General features: G+C 40.1%; 1 protein-coding gene across 3 annotated transcripts in view; it reads left to right on the forward strand.

The window, feature by feature from the left end:
* cacna2d1a (calcium channel, voltage-dependent, alpha 2/delta subunit 1a) overlaps positions 1-14,397 on the forward strand; it is an 86,890-nt gene that overhangs the window by 48,867 nt on the left and 23,626 nt on the right. For all 3 annotated transcript variants that reach the window (XM_076722070.1, XM_076722068.1, XM_076722069.1), the window contains exons 7-21: positions 672-803; positions 1,425-1,494; positions 2,294-2,344; positions 4,265-4,364; positions 8,558-8,716; positions 9,252-9,356; positions 9,454-9,532; positions 9,844-9,893; positions 10,052-10,141; positions 11,245-11,307; positions 12,374-12,466; positions 12,601-12,675; positions 13,427-13,498; positions 13,643-13,714; positions 13,812-13,873. In XM_076722070.1, coding sequence (XP_076578185.1) covers positions 672-803; positions 1,425-1,494; positions 2,294-2,344; positions 4,265-4,364; positions 8,558-8,716; positions 9,252-9,356; positions 9,454-9,532; positions 9,844-9,893; positions 10,052-10,141; positions 11,245-11,307; positions 12,374-12,466; positions 12,601-12,675; positions 13,427-13,498; positions 13,643-13,714; positions 13,812-13,873 — 1,273 coding nt within the window. The remainder of the gene's footprint in view (positions 1-671; positions 804-1,424; positions 1,495-2,293; positions 2,345-4,264; positions 4,365-8,557; positions 8,717-9,251; positions 9,357-9,453; positions 9,533-9,843; positions 9,894-10,051; positions 10,142-11,244; positions 11,308-12,373; positions 12,467-12,600; positions 12,676-13,426; positions 13,499-13,642; positions 13,715-13,811; positions 13,874-14,397) is intronic.

A 14,397-nucleotide genomic window follows, 5' to 3' on the forward strand; every position in this document is an offset into this window, starting at 1 on the left:
TGCACAGCATCATTTTGACATGCAGCCCACTCTCCCAGGCGGAGAGCTGCCGTTTTCGATCAAACTAGATTGTTGGAGCATTAAGCCAGTAAGAGCTCCTGCAGACAAACAGGTAAACAAAACGTTTACTGTATGTCTGTCCTCTGACTACCTGCACCGTGATTGTGTCTTACTCCAGAAATATCAAATTGAATCATTCTGTTTTTGCCTCCCTCTCTCCTCTCCTCCCTTTTGCCTCTCTTTTGCTCACTTTGCGGTGCTGCACATTTTGGTGTGTGTTTTCGGAGTGTGTGTTCTGGGAGCAAAAAAGTGAAAGAAATGGAAATATCTCATCACAGCAGATTGACGTCAGTTTCAATATCTGTGAGGAGGCTTTCTCTCAGCCGTCAATGTCACTAGCCTAATACTGGCAAATCTGTGTGTGTGTGTGTGTGTGTGTGTGTGTGTGTGTGTCTTGGACTTTCAAGCATATATTTTTTTTTCTTCTTCAGAATTGCTTTTTCAGAGTAAATGGTTTTTGAAAATCCTTGACATTTTGTGCTTGTGTGATTTTTATGATGTTGTACTTCTATACAAATATGACTCATTTAATCTTTCTCTCTCTCTCTCTCTCCCTGTGTATGTTTGTGTGTGTGTGTGTGTGTGTGTGTGTGTGTGTGTGTGTGTGCCAGCTACCATCATTTTGAATGAGCTAAATTGGACAGAGGCCTTGGAGGAGGTTTTCCGGAAAAACAAAGAGGAAGATCCGTCACTCCTCTGGCAGGTGTTTGGCTCTGCCACTGGATTGGCTCGGTACTACCCAGGTGAGCAGCCCAGTGGCCAATGGGGTTACTCCACAGCCTGCTGACCTTCTTGTGGTCAGTCAAGGGAACAGAAATTGCCACCCAAGGGCCATTTCATCATGTTGCAGGCAGATGCATGCAAAGTTTCCTTAACGCTGCGTGCTGTCAGTCAGACTTTGTCACAACTCTTTCTTGTGGCTTTGAGCTTTTTGAACATGTATGTGAATATGCTCATGACCGCTTCATCTCTCATAATCTGTTTGAAAATCTTGTTTTCATCACCACAAAAGTCATGAGATTGCAGCAAAGGAATATAATAGAATAGATATTTTGGGGAATAGAGTAACACTCACATGGCTGTATACTAACACTCAATACTCAAGCTTGCCCTAGGAGGCAATTAGCTTAGCTTAGCATGAAGACTGAATACACACAGAAATTAGAGTGGTGTTCATCTTCTTATCTGATTTTTGGCAAGAAAACATATTTGCATATTTCCCAAAAACGTCCAGCCAATCATTTTAAGAGAAAATATTAAGATATAAGAATAAAGGTATAAGACAGAGAATTTGGCCACTAACATATTCAAGTAACTTGAACCCAAGCCAAATGTAGTAAACCTACTTTTCTTTCAAACCGCAGCATCTCCTTGGATGAACTCGAGCAATTCAGCCAATAAGATCGACCTCTATGACGTGCGAAGGCGACCGTGGTGAGTGTCGGCAGTCCTCATGGGACGTGCAGTGTTGTTTCTGTGTTTCTAATCATCTCAGTGTCATTTCTCCAGTGTTTGTCAAGGGCAGACACTCAATCTGCCTGTCTAATTGTCATATTAAACATTCATTTGCAGAAACTGTATTTGCATGTTGCAGAAACACGATTACACCTAAGAGCACCTGTAGACACACACACACACACATACACACACACCGTTTAACAATCAAATCCAGGACCAAAGTCAAATCCACTCAAACAAACACATCAGAGCACTGTGGTGATTAAGCCACTGCAGATCAAAGGGTACCAACACAAAAGCTTCATTAGTCTTCTAAAAATTATTCAAATCTGGCCGGAAGCCACCAGTTCTCTTTTAACTGTGTTATTAAATTTCATTAGCCTCAGAAGCACCCTTTGGCTACTGAGCACTCAAACTCTGAACAAAGACACATAACTGTTTGTTTATTAAAGAGATCTAATTAAAGAATACAAAGGTGTGACTGATTTCAAATGCAAATGATAGAGAGTGAGATTTGTGTACTTAACTCAGAGAGAGTGATGAACGACTAAAATATACAGTCTCAAAACTCTTATGTGTGTGAAGTCTGTGTGTTAATGGAGATTCCTTACAAATTAGTTTTCAAAAGCGTCTCTGCATTATAATGATCTCTCTGTCTCTGTGTGTGTGTATGTATGTGTGTGTGTTTGTTTGTTTCCTCTTTTGTGCGCATGCACATCTCTTTATGTGCTCAATATCCACGACCTCTGTGTGTGTGTCTGCTATTACTCACCAGGTACATTCAGGGGGCAGCGTCACCCAAGGACATGCTGATCCTGGTGGATGCGTGAGTGACGACCTTATGATTCATCTGTTACAGTCAGATTTAATTTTCTTTTGCGCGCCAGAAGGCCCCCGATGCTAGCTCCCCGACTGGCCTCACCCTGCTGGGCGCCGCGGCGCCGTGCTCGCGGCTGCCGCGGCGCTCGTGTGACACTGACGAACAAAAAGCAGTCAGTGTATTGGGCAACTTCATCATTTACAGTTCAGTTGTTACTTCCTGTGATTTATGCCCTAAAAGTTATAGTTTAAGCTAAGATATTCAGAGAGGATGCTGGAGAAATATCTGTCATGACAGAAGTTTGATAGAACTGCAGATCACGTTAAAGAAACACACAATTTGGACGTTTTCCCATTTCACTTTTCAAAACTGAGGAAAGAAATTTTATTCTCTGTATTTACTAAGGCCAGGATAACCTGAAGTGCAAGTCTACCAGCAATTCACATAAATATGTACCCACACGTTTATAGTTTATTTCTTAATAAGTAGCGTTATATTGTTTTTTTGTATGGAAAAAGGGGAGCTATGGGAAATAAGCTTAAAGGGTGAGGCTGGCAGTCTCTGTATTTTTATTATTGTCAATGCAATCCTCATAAAAGAGCCAAACCAACAAGGAATGGATATTAAATGTTAACAAGCGTGTCCAAAACCAAGTCAATCCCATATACGGCGTCTATGGGGGTTGTAAATACTCTACTGGACTATTCACAGCTGTAAATAGTCCCCAACAAATACACCGTTTACTCCTGTTTGAGTAATTTCGGTTAAACACCACAGTTCCCAGTTGTTTTAGGAAACTGCTCATAAGCTTGACCATATTGAATAACACCAGCCCAAAGCCTTTCTCATAGCATTTTTATTACTGTTTATATTTTCCCCGTATGATTGCTGATGATTCACCAGTTTTTTACCGACTTCTTTACCACAACCAGTGGAACTACAGAGCAAGAAATGTGCTGCATGCGAGAACATGTGCTTGTGAGTGTGGTGTGTTCAGCGTCAAAGTGATTTGCCTGAATTTTTCTAACTCAGGTGGAGTTTAATGAGAAATGGCACTCTTGGCACAGCACCAGGCTGAGCTGGCATCACTCTATGATAAATGAAAAACTAAATTTGTCCACTTGCAGCTTTTAACACAGCTCTGGTAATTGGCACACGGAGGATTGATGAGGCTTATTAGACATTAAAAGCTTTGGTGGAAAGAACATTAAAAGAACCCTACTCCTCATTTCTCCAGTCTGTCTGTCCTTTTCTATTCTTTTACCTGCAGACACCCAGTGAAATCTCTATTTATAGATCCATCAGTGCTGGTTATGTCGTTTTAGCAAGAGCAGTACAATATAGAACATGAAGATGGCTTGTGATAAATAATACTATGTCCATCCTGCTTATTAATGGAAGGAACTTCTGATATCTCTGCCTCTTGGGGATTTTTTGCCCTACAGGCTGAAGGCTTTGACAGTGTCGTTGTGAATTGACCCGTTCTGTAGCACCCTGATCAGGCAAAAGGTCCACTTGTCTTGTGCACAGAATATCAAAGGGTAAATTGACAGAGGGATTTTTTTTGTCTCAGCATTGTCCATCCATCCGTCCCATTCTTGTGAAAACAGGATCATTGGTACAGCAATGTCTTCAAATCTGGCACAAAGGATGAACTGATTAGATTTTGGATTTTTGGCCATACTTTTTAGGTTTTTTCATCAGTTTATCTGTTTTTTTGTTGGGCTGTGGTGGCAACAGCAACGGAGAGGAGCATAAATTTTCAGAAAATCGGCTGAATGACACAGATTATTTTACAGGAGGAAAGAGAGCTCAAGTGGTGCAAGTGGGCAGAGGTGCTGTTCAAGAGCTTTGTGCCATTGTTGCATGAGGTTCATTCCTGCATGTTAATGTCGAATTATTTCTATGTTCTTGTCCAAACTGCAGGAGTGGTAGCGTTTCTGGTCTCACCCTCAAACTCATCCGAACGTCCGTCAGCAAGATGCTGGAGACCCTCTCAGATGATGACTACGTGAACGTGGTCTATGTGAGTATTCACACAGCTAATCCTTTCATTTCATCACCAGTAGAAATAAATGTGGCTCATACTAATACTTACTTCTGAATTACTCAACTTTCCATCACTTCAAGTTGTGAAGAATGTTGTTTTTTGTCCAGACAGTTCGTAGGATGCTGTATAATTATTGAATTTGCAGACGCACACATTGCTGAATGTTAATGTGGACATAGTTATGGCTTTACTGTTTGAGTAGCTTCACTTCTGAGTTTTGAGTCATTGGATTAAATATGGCAATGACCTTTTGAGTGACTTAATGTACTGCACATGGATGAATCTTTATTGTGGCTGTGTATGTGTTTGGATGCATGAATGCTTATGTGCTCATTTGTCTTACTCAAAATAACTTAATGTGTACATGTATGTATATGTACAATATATGTGTGTGAGTGTGCATGTGTGGTTATATATAGGTGTGTGTGTGAGAGACACAAGAGCATCAGGGCTGAATCCATGTATTTGTGCCTAATAGAGCAAACAGATGACACAGCTTGAGCAAACTCTGAAATGCCATCAGATAAGGTTGACAAATGAATATGTGCTTTATTTACAACCCACACTTTGCATTAGCAGCATATAATGAAAAGGCCCTTGTTTGCCTAATTGAAATTCTGTACGAATCTGTGGCATCAAAGGATTTACTGACATATGGATCGAGGAAATATTCATCCATGGTCATGTAAAGCTACACAGCAGGTTGCATGAGGCAGATTCATGCTTCCTTGCAATATTAGTTGTGGAATGAAAAATCACACAATTTTAGCTGGTTACAGTCATTATTTCCCTGCATTGGAGGAATTCGTGAGTACTTGAGAAGACACGTTGGAGGCAATCACACTGGACATGATTTGTAGGACTGAAATGTGAAGAGCACCACTCTGACTTGATTTTTAGCCACTAGACGCACTGCTAAAATCCACCTCTTTGTGCTATTGCTAGGCAACCACCTAACTGCTGCCGTCCATCAGTTATTGTGCGTAGCTTGTGTACGTTAGCTTATGTTGTTAGCTTTCTAAAAAGCACCCATTTTGTTTCTCAGGTGAAGCAAAGTGGGGAGAATTAACCACTGCCAAGTTTTCCTTTTTGTTTTCTTTGTTTATATTGACGTAACAGAAGTTCTTTCACTCTTTTTTATCTGATTGTAGAAGAAGTTTCAAACATATTGAAAGTTATGAAAAAGAGACGACTCTTGTTGCCGAAGTGTCACTGCTTCAGCCTCTGAGTAAATAACGTTTGTCCTTTCTCTGAGAGATTAGATTACACAAGGAGTAAAATGACCTTCCTTCTAAGTAACTGAATTAAAGGAGGAGTGAGTCATTCTGGAGAAAGATTGTTGATATTTGAACCCAACACCCGAACAAATACACCCCTCCGTTCAGTGCTCCTTCAGAAGCTGCAGGCCTCAAATTCATGGACGTGCAGCTAACATGGAGAGAGGACGAGTTTCCCATTTACAGAGCCAGGGCTATGTGCAAGCTTAGATTAGCTCTAACAAACAACCATCCATAGAATTTGTTTTCACACTTTGTTTAATGGTTTAAACAGACAATATATGACATGTAAATTTAAGAGGTCAGGGTAGGACGGAGCCTGTTTCTGCCTGTTTTTAGTCTTTGTACTGAGCTAAGCTAGCTTACTGTTAGCTGCAGTTTTGTTTTTATCACAAAGACAAGAGGGGTAGCGGTCTGTTCATCTGACTCTAAAATAGTCTCATTAAACCAACTGGATCTGTTCTGTTGGATTAACCTGTTTTTTGCTGCCATCAAATTCAGAATTAGCATATATTTACAAAAATCAAAGAAGTCTTTGGACTATTTTCAATCAAGTATATGTAAGAAAGGTTTAGAAAGGTATCACCATCTGTTTTTATCTATGTTTTGCACAGCATCCCAACTTTTTTTGGAATCTGGGTTGCAAGCAATATTTATGTTTCACCCATGTACATATCCACAAGTCTGTATATCCAAATGCTTCCTTCCTCGGTACCAGTATGTTGCTGTGACTAGCCCAGAGTCCATGGCCAAATAGTTAATTACTGTCACTGTGTAGCCCTTAATTATCTGGACTTGAATACAGCGTAAAGCTTGTGATGCCTTATTTTATAGTACAGTAATTTGTTACTAATAACAGGGACAATGGAGTCCATATTTTAAGAATGTCATTTGAGTTTAGTTAGTTGGGTTGAGTTTATAAGCAGTTATTGATTGATTTATTAATTTATTTCAGAAAATTTCATTAAATATTCGTTAACATCACTCTTCATAGTCTATATTTGTAGTTGTATCTTGCTTGTAGTCATTTCTGTATCTTCAGTTGAGTTACTGTGAACAGAGCAATTAGTTGAAATGAATTAATTGTTGTATACCGATGGCTTCATTTTCCAGGAATCCTCTTAAAACAAGAATCAGATGTAAGTTGCTTTCTAAGACATCTTCAGGAAAGTATGCAGCCTATATGTACATAAAGTTGCCTGAATATGTATGCATATATATTTGTATTATTTTTTATATACACAAACATATATCTATAGAATAAGCCCACATACAGTATGCCGTTCTGCTGAGCTTTTATTACTTTGTCTGAGATATTTTAAGATGTGTTTCATAAGTTAGATGAAGTTCTAACTCACCATGGTTTATATTAGTGTGTGTGTAGGCGTGAGTCTGTTAGAGGACGAATGTCTTGGCAGTATTTGCCCTGAAACGTCTGCCAACATGTTGAGTAGTTGGAAACAGTCATCATGAGTTCCTTTGGCGTTCTGAAAACATAAACTCATTCAAATAGAGAAAAAATAGGAAAGAGGTGCCATAGAAACTGTATTAAATTTTGTCTTTTGCTCATAGATTTTGATTTTTGTGCTTTTTATGAGCTTATACTGTTATGCGTAAATAGACATTATTAACCGCTTTGATGTCTTTACTGTGGTGAAGAAATGTGGAACATTTCCCCACCTGGGAAATTTAGGTTACTTTGCCTCTACTACATGAACTGCTTTGACAACTCACTTCAAAGTGCTGATTATCTTTTATAAGCTGACAACACTGTCAGTCATCTCCAAATGACTTGTCTTTGTAGCTGCCCTTGTCATTCTACTGAGGAACAAAGTTTAAGTCTCTTTCAGGTGCCCTTTTTACCATTTTGTCACCCGTATTTGACATTTTATGGGAGCACAGGAAGGTCTTCTTTAAGGTATTTTCTAGACTTTTAGATGATCTCGAGCAAAAGGTGCAAATCACTCATGTAACCAGTTTCAGATGTAAGCAAATGCTAATAAAGAAAAATAAATAGTGCATCAGATCAGCGGTGAGTATGTGCAGTTTGTGTTGCAAGAAATTATAGTGGCACTGCAAAGGGTGTGTGTGTGTGTGTGTGTGTGTGTGCGTGTGTGTGTGTGTGTGTGTGTGTGTGTGTGTGTATGTGTATGCGTGTGTGTTTTTTGAACATGATCATGATTGCAGTCAAGGCCAAAACAGATGTTGGGTATTAATGAGCCATGTCCCAGCCCTCCATAGATGCTGTGTGTGTGTGTGTGTGTGTGTGTGTGTGTGTGTGTGTGTGTGTGTGTGTGTGTGTGTGTGTGTCTAGGTTTATATTTGTGTGAGTGTATGCATGAATTGATAGGCATCCATCTGTTCCTCCACATTAACTATTCACCAATATTAATCTGAAGACACTTTAAATGTAGAGCTGTGTAATTGTAATTTAACCAGTTATAGTAGTGTCTGTCTCTGGCATAAATTCTCCATAATCATGCTCTTTGTTTTGTTTTTTTACCCTCTTATGCCACCGTTTTCACACCCCTACCTGCTCTCCTGCCAATCCTTCCTTCTGCTCCTATAGCTCCCTTCGGTCTGTGCAGATTTGATTAAGCCTGATTTCATTTCACACATGAAAGATTTTTGCAACAGCAAAGAAGTTAAAGTGTTATTAAAGTAGATTTATTTACTTTATAACATTTGTGAATAATTTTTTCACTTTATTTAATCTAGAATGGAACCCATTAAATCTCTCTCTCGAAATACCTCATTTTAAGTCCATCGTATATGTTTAAGGGACACTGCATGGCTCCGTAATGAAGGGAAACAGGCCACATATTTGACAGAAAATATGTGCAAGTGCCTTCCCTCCACTTCCCATCATCCCTCCTTCCCTCTTCCCTCCAGTTCAATGACAAGGCCACGTACGCATCATGCTTTGAGAACCTGGTGCAGGCCAACGTCCGCAACAAGAGGATGCTGAAAGATGCTGTGCAGAGCATCACTGCAAAGGGTACCACCAACTACAGAGGTGGCTTCCAGCTGGCCTTCGAGCAGCTCGCACAGGTAAAGTATCAGTGTGGGCACGTGTGGTGAGTGTGTGGTATCTGTGTTTGGCTAACATAAGGTTGTAGGAGTGTGCGTGTGTGTGTTTAGAGGACATCGTTGTCGATCTGTTGTGTTTAATTATTTTATCCGACAACGTCCCCTGAAAAGTGCAGACCAGCCCAGAGGCGTGATGAAACCCTGTGAAATCTGCTTAACAGCATGATATAATTTATGTTCATTTAATTATCAATTTTGTTCAATTATGAAAATTTATGTTCATTTAATTATCAATTTTGTTCAATTATGAAAATAATGATGGAACATAGGACACACTGACAACTTCATCCCGGTGCTGTTCTAATGAAGAGTGAGCGTATGTCGACCTCTTCTGGTTGTTTTGGACATTGCAGGTTTTTGCATCAGTGCAGGGGTTCATGTTTCCCTGGAATAACTGCATATGTATAAAGAAGCATTAGCCTTCAATGCTTCTTACACCTTTTTTTCATCATAAATTGTGGTTAAAATACAAAAACTCCGCCTTTGTATCCCTTAGATGAATGTATCAAGGGCCAACTGTAACAAGATTATCATGCTCTTCACTGACGGAGGAGAGGAGAAGGCAGAGGAGATCTTTAAAAAATACAACCCCAATCAAGCGGTAGGACTGTACACACAACATGCTCAGACGGGAGGATTCAGCTGTCTTTGCTCTTCATCATATATCTGTGTTTTTACTGACTTTCTTCTCCTCTCAGGTGCGCATCTTTACATTTTCAGTAGGTCAACACAACTATGACAAGGGACCAATACAGTGGATGGCTTGCACTAATAAAGGTACAAGGTTGCGTTCGAGGTCTGGTGTCCGTGAGACACATAACTGGTCACATATCCAATTTGTGTTCTTCTGTAGGATGTTGAGGTAATTTAATTTGTCCACCTGTGATCCAAATGTAAACAAGCTTGTGGATGACATAAGATCACTAAATTAATATAAATATGGCATCTTGATGAAGACATAAGATGTCCTCCACTTCCGTGTCTGGTCTTTTGAGCTGTTTGATTTGCAGTAGTTTGCGGTCGTCTCATCTAAATGAAGCTTCTGTTCTCAGAATGGATGTTAGAATAAACTTCTATTTTTGTCTCAGGGTACTACTATGAGATCCCATCTATAGGTGCCATCAGGATCAACACTCAGGTAAACTCAGATTCTTGTGGCACAAACACTTAATTTGCATGGATAGTTTCTGCCTTCAGCTCGCTCACAGCTTACTTATCCACTTGTGTATTGTGCCCTCTTGTGGTGGACTGACTGCTGTGCAATTTAAAACTGAAGCCCTTGTCCTGTTTGTGTAGGAGTACCTGGACGTTTTGGGCAGGCCTATGGTTAAGGACAACAAAAAGGCCAAGCAGGTTCAGTGGACCAATGTCTACCTGGACGCACTGGTACGTTATGCTTTATAACAGACACATTACCTGCTTGTACACAAGTTTGTCAAGACAGAAGATGCTATGAGTCAAGTGTGGGAAAGGAATCACAGTCTCGTGTAGGGCTCTGCAAGAATGAGAAGAAATCTGCTTTCTGTCAGATGAAGAATTTCTGATAAGTCTTGTTCTCTCATGCTCGACATTTGCTCCCTGTCACGCTGGTTCAACTCTGCTCCAGTGTTATTTGTGAAAAGACACATTCACTTTATTTCAAAAACGCTGCATCGGTCATTTTCCTGTGGTGCTTAAGCTTCCGTCAAGATTAACTTTGAGACGACAGTGCAGATAAGAAAGCAGTCTGGAAACGGAGCCAAACGGTTTGGATGTTGTCATGCGTTTACTGATAAGACGCTGTCAGCTGTGACTGTAGCGACCTCATCACCTCCAGAATGTCTCTGCCTTTTGTTACGGCCGGTGGTGGAGGAAGCATTCAGATCCTTTTCTTCAGTAAAAGTGCTAATACCACACCGTAAAAATACATAGGTGAAAGTATGCAACTATAATCAGGAATATGTACATAAAGTATCATTAGTAAAAGTACTGCATGCAGAAAAAATGCAGGATTTTACTGTTGGAGTTGGTTGGAGTAAAGCTCCTTTTAGTAAGTAATGATTATTTTCATTACAGATTCAATTGATTGATTATTTTCTCAATTAATTGATTGATTGAAAAAATAGGGAGAAAGGTCTTCACAATTGTGAAGATAGAACCATGAAATGTTTGTTTCATGACTGAAACAGTAGCAAAACAGAGAGGTAGAGGTCCAAATGCCTCAAACGTGTACTTAAGTACAGTACTTGAGTAAATGTACTTTGTTACATTCCACCGCTGGTTACAGGAAACTTCAAGCTGGAGCTGTTGGTTTTCCAGTGACGCCCATGTGGTGTCAGTGCTGCGCAGCTGCTAAATGACGTTTTCTTAATTAATCAGAGGAATTACACAAAAATAAATTACACATAATGAAGTATTCTGCGGATTCATGCCGTGAACATTTTTTTGGCCTGATTGATTCACCTCCATAGCTCATGTCTGTTCAATGTGTTGTATGTTTGATCTTCCAGGAGCTTGGCCTGGTGATCACTGGAACTCTGCCCGTCTTCAACAAAACCAACACAGGCTCAAAGGTAGACAACGACAAGCTTTTGGATTCTCATTTATTTTATGCGCACAGTTCATTTGAAGTCTGACCTTTTTTAGAGTCTACATGCTTATTCCTGGATTGTTGTTTGATTCACTCGCCCGTTCTGTCTTCTTTTGCATCCATGTAGTCTGCAGTTGACTTGCTGACTAAATTTACTGTCTGATACTTTGACCCCATGAGAGAATTGAAGTCTGTGGTTTCCTGACACGCCATAATGTTTACCAGACTAAAAAAAATAAACATGCAACGTGAATACTCTCAATTATCGTTGCATCCTTTACTTTTATCCCCCGTCTTTCTTGTGGCTCTCCCATGTATCCTTTGTTGACGCTGAGGTCCCTCAAAGCTCTCCCACAAGCCTCCACAGGAAGAGAATCTGGGATGTCATAAAGCAAATATCAAAAAGAGATCAAACCTGCAGAGCAGCGAGACAAATGATCCAGTAGCTAAGTGCTTCAAGATGAGCTTACACGTCTGCCTCCAAGCTCAGGGTTACCTCCGCTATGGCTGAAAGCTGAGGCTGGAAATGCTTTGTCAGTGACTCATGGCGGCATGTAAAGCTTTTGGGAATGAGCCTGTCCAGATTTCTATTGCACCCCATTTCCTTGAAATCATTCAGAATGCACAGAGGGACTTGACTCATCCAGAAAGAACAGCAAGACTCATAAAGTGGATCTTACAGTGGCTTTTTTTTGTCTGGCTGTCCATACTGTACGTCTGTCCATCCATCCCATTCTTGTAAACATGATATTTCGAGCACGCCTTGAGGGAATTTCTTCAGATTTGGCACAAACGTCCATTTAGAGTCATGGATGAACTGATCAGGTTTTGATGGTCAAAGGTTCACCACAAGTTCATTGGTTCTGCTGATATTGAGCTTCAGGTGATTGTATAAAATAGTCTCTATGTGAAAACTTCCATTTTGCCAAAAAAGACAAAAATACCTTTAGGGGTCTGGACAGACAGGGATGTAAACCGTTTCTTCACTGCTTGGTGGAGGCATACGACCCTGAGGCAGTAATTCTGGTTCCCTTGTGGTTTTCTTCCAGAAATCTCAGAAATTTCAGAACCAGCTCATCTTGGGTGTCATGGCCATCGATGTCTCCCTGGAAGATATCAAGAGACTGACGCCTCGGTTTACTGTAAGAGCACACGCTACATAAATAAACACAAACATAAACCAGCCTATTTATACAGTAGGTGTCATATTTGGTACCTGGGTTCCTCCGTCCTTCCTTTCACAGATGTCTTCCCCTCTGTATCCTTTTTCCTGCAGTTTGGACCTAATGGCTACTACTTTGCCATTGACCCCAATGGATACGTGCTGCTCCACCCTAATCTCCAGCCATTGGTAGGCCAATTCACAAGACTGTAATTCAAAGCAACCAGATGTTTTCGTTTTCTAAGGATGGTCCTGTCACAACTGCTGTTGCTCCAAATATCTGTTTTTCTAAAATCCATTAGCTGCTCATTAATGCTGGTTAAACTGACAGGAAAACATTACATTCCTGATAGCCAGCAGGCATTTTAGACTGGGAGTACATAAAGATGTTTGTCTTTTGCAGCCTGTTGGAAATCCCTTTCACTTACTTCTGAGGTTTAGAAACCCACTGTGACATGTTACAAAATGCACGTTTCAAAAACATTGAACAACTTCGTTGTCCTGCAGAGAAAATCAAATTTTAGCCTTAAACTAACATGGCACAGCATCTCTGCTGCAGATACAACGTTAGCCTGAGTTGCCACACTGACTGTGTTTGTATCACTTGGCTGACTTTTCTGTTCTTTTTTTGAAATGTCGTGATTGTGTGGGTCCGCGGTGATGTTTGTAGAAACACGGCAAGATGTTTCTCGTTGACCTTTGAGATGTGCGCACTTCTTGTAAATTACACATGCACAGATTGGTCACAGATGATCGCAGCACTCAAAAGTCAGTGTTAACAGATAAATTAGTCCATAATTAGTTCCCTGTTTGAAGCTGTTTTGGAAACAGAAGATCAATAGCGTATGTCTCCTGCTTAATTCTTCTCCTTTGTACTCAAAGCCCACTAATTCTGAATTATAGTGTGTATCACAGACTAATTGCATGCATTTCTATGTAGACTGCCAAGTTTCATGAACCTGTTACGCTGGACTTCCTGGATGCAGAGCTGGAGAATGAGATCAAAGTGGAGGTTTGGAAAATATATTACTCCAACTCTTATGACTCCATGAGCTCATATCAGAACAGATAACTTTATTATTTCTGAATATAGCATGATTAATTTTTGTTTTCCCTTTTTAATCAATCAATTTATTTCTGATGATTTTGTCAACAGATAAGAAGAAAAATGATTGACGGTCTAACAGGGAATTATACAATATCTACACTGGTGAAATCACAAGATGAGGTAACTTTACATTGGGAGCATGTTGGAGTCCATGACAGTTATAAACGTATTTGTTTAGTAAATGTTACGCGTACTGACCAAACTGTTGCCCTCAAAGCGCTACATTGACTTAGGTCAGAGGACGTACACCTTTGCACCGGTGAAGGGGACAGATTACAGGTAAATATCACATGTTAAGTATGTCTCATGCAGTGATAAAGCCATCGCGTGTGTAAAGTACTTTTAACCAAACTTCAGTCCAGACATAGAGGAACTCCAGATGCTTTTACACAGTTCATCATAATTGCATCAAACCATTTTATTCTCATTGGGGCTGGAGCTGGACGGTGGTGTTAAGTTCAGGACAGAGTCCAGGCACAAATTTAGAGTGTTCTAGGTGAAGCCCTGAGGGCCCAGTGTTCACAACTTGTGTGCACTCTTTGGAAAATTCATCCTCCTGCTAAAAAATGCTTAGCAGGACTTACTGACAGATTTGCTTTGGTGCTATGATTCTGTGTTTTTTTTCTCCTCAAAACAGAGAGGGAAACTGAAATGTTTTTATTGTGTGTTTTTGCATGTGAATTGTTTGGTTGAGCAAGACAAAGAGATGCTTACTTGAATCACAAGTAAAATCTTGCAAAAACTAGTCAAGTCACAAAATAATTGATAACAGGTAACAGAATCTTAATATGGCAGAAAAATAT

The sequence above is a fragment of the Chaetodon auriga genome, chromosome 22 (assembly GCF_051107435.1).
Source record: "Chaetodon auriga isolate fChaAug3 chromosome 22, fChaAug3.hap1, whole genome shotgun sequence".
NCBI lineage: Eukaryota > Metazoa > Chordata > Actinopteri > Chaetodontiformes > Chaetodontidae > Chaetodon > Chaetodon auriga.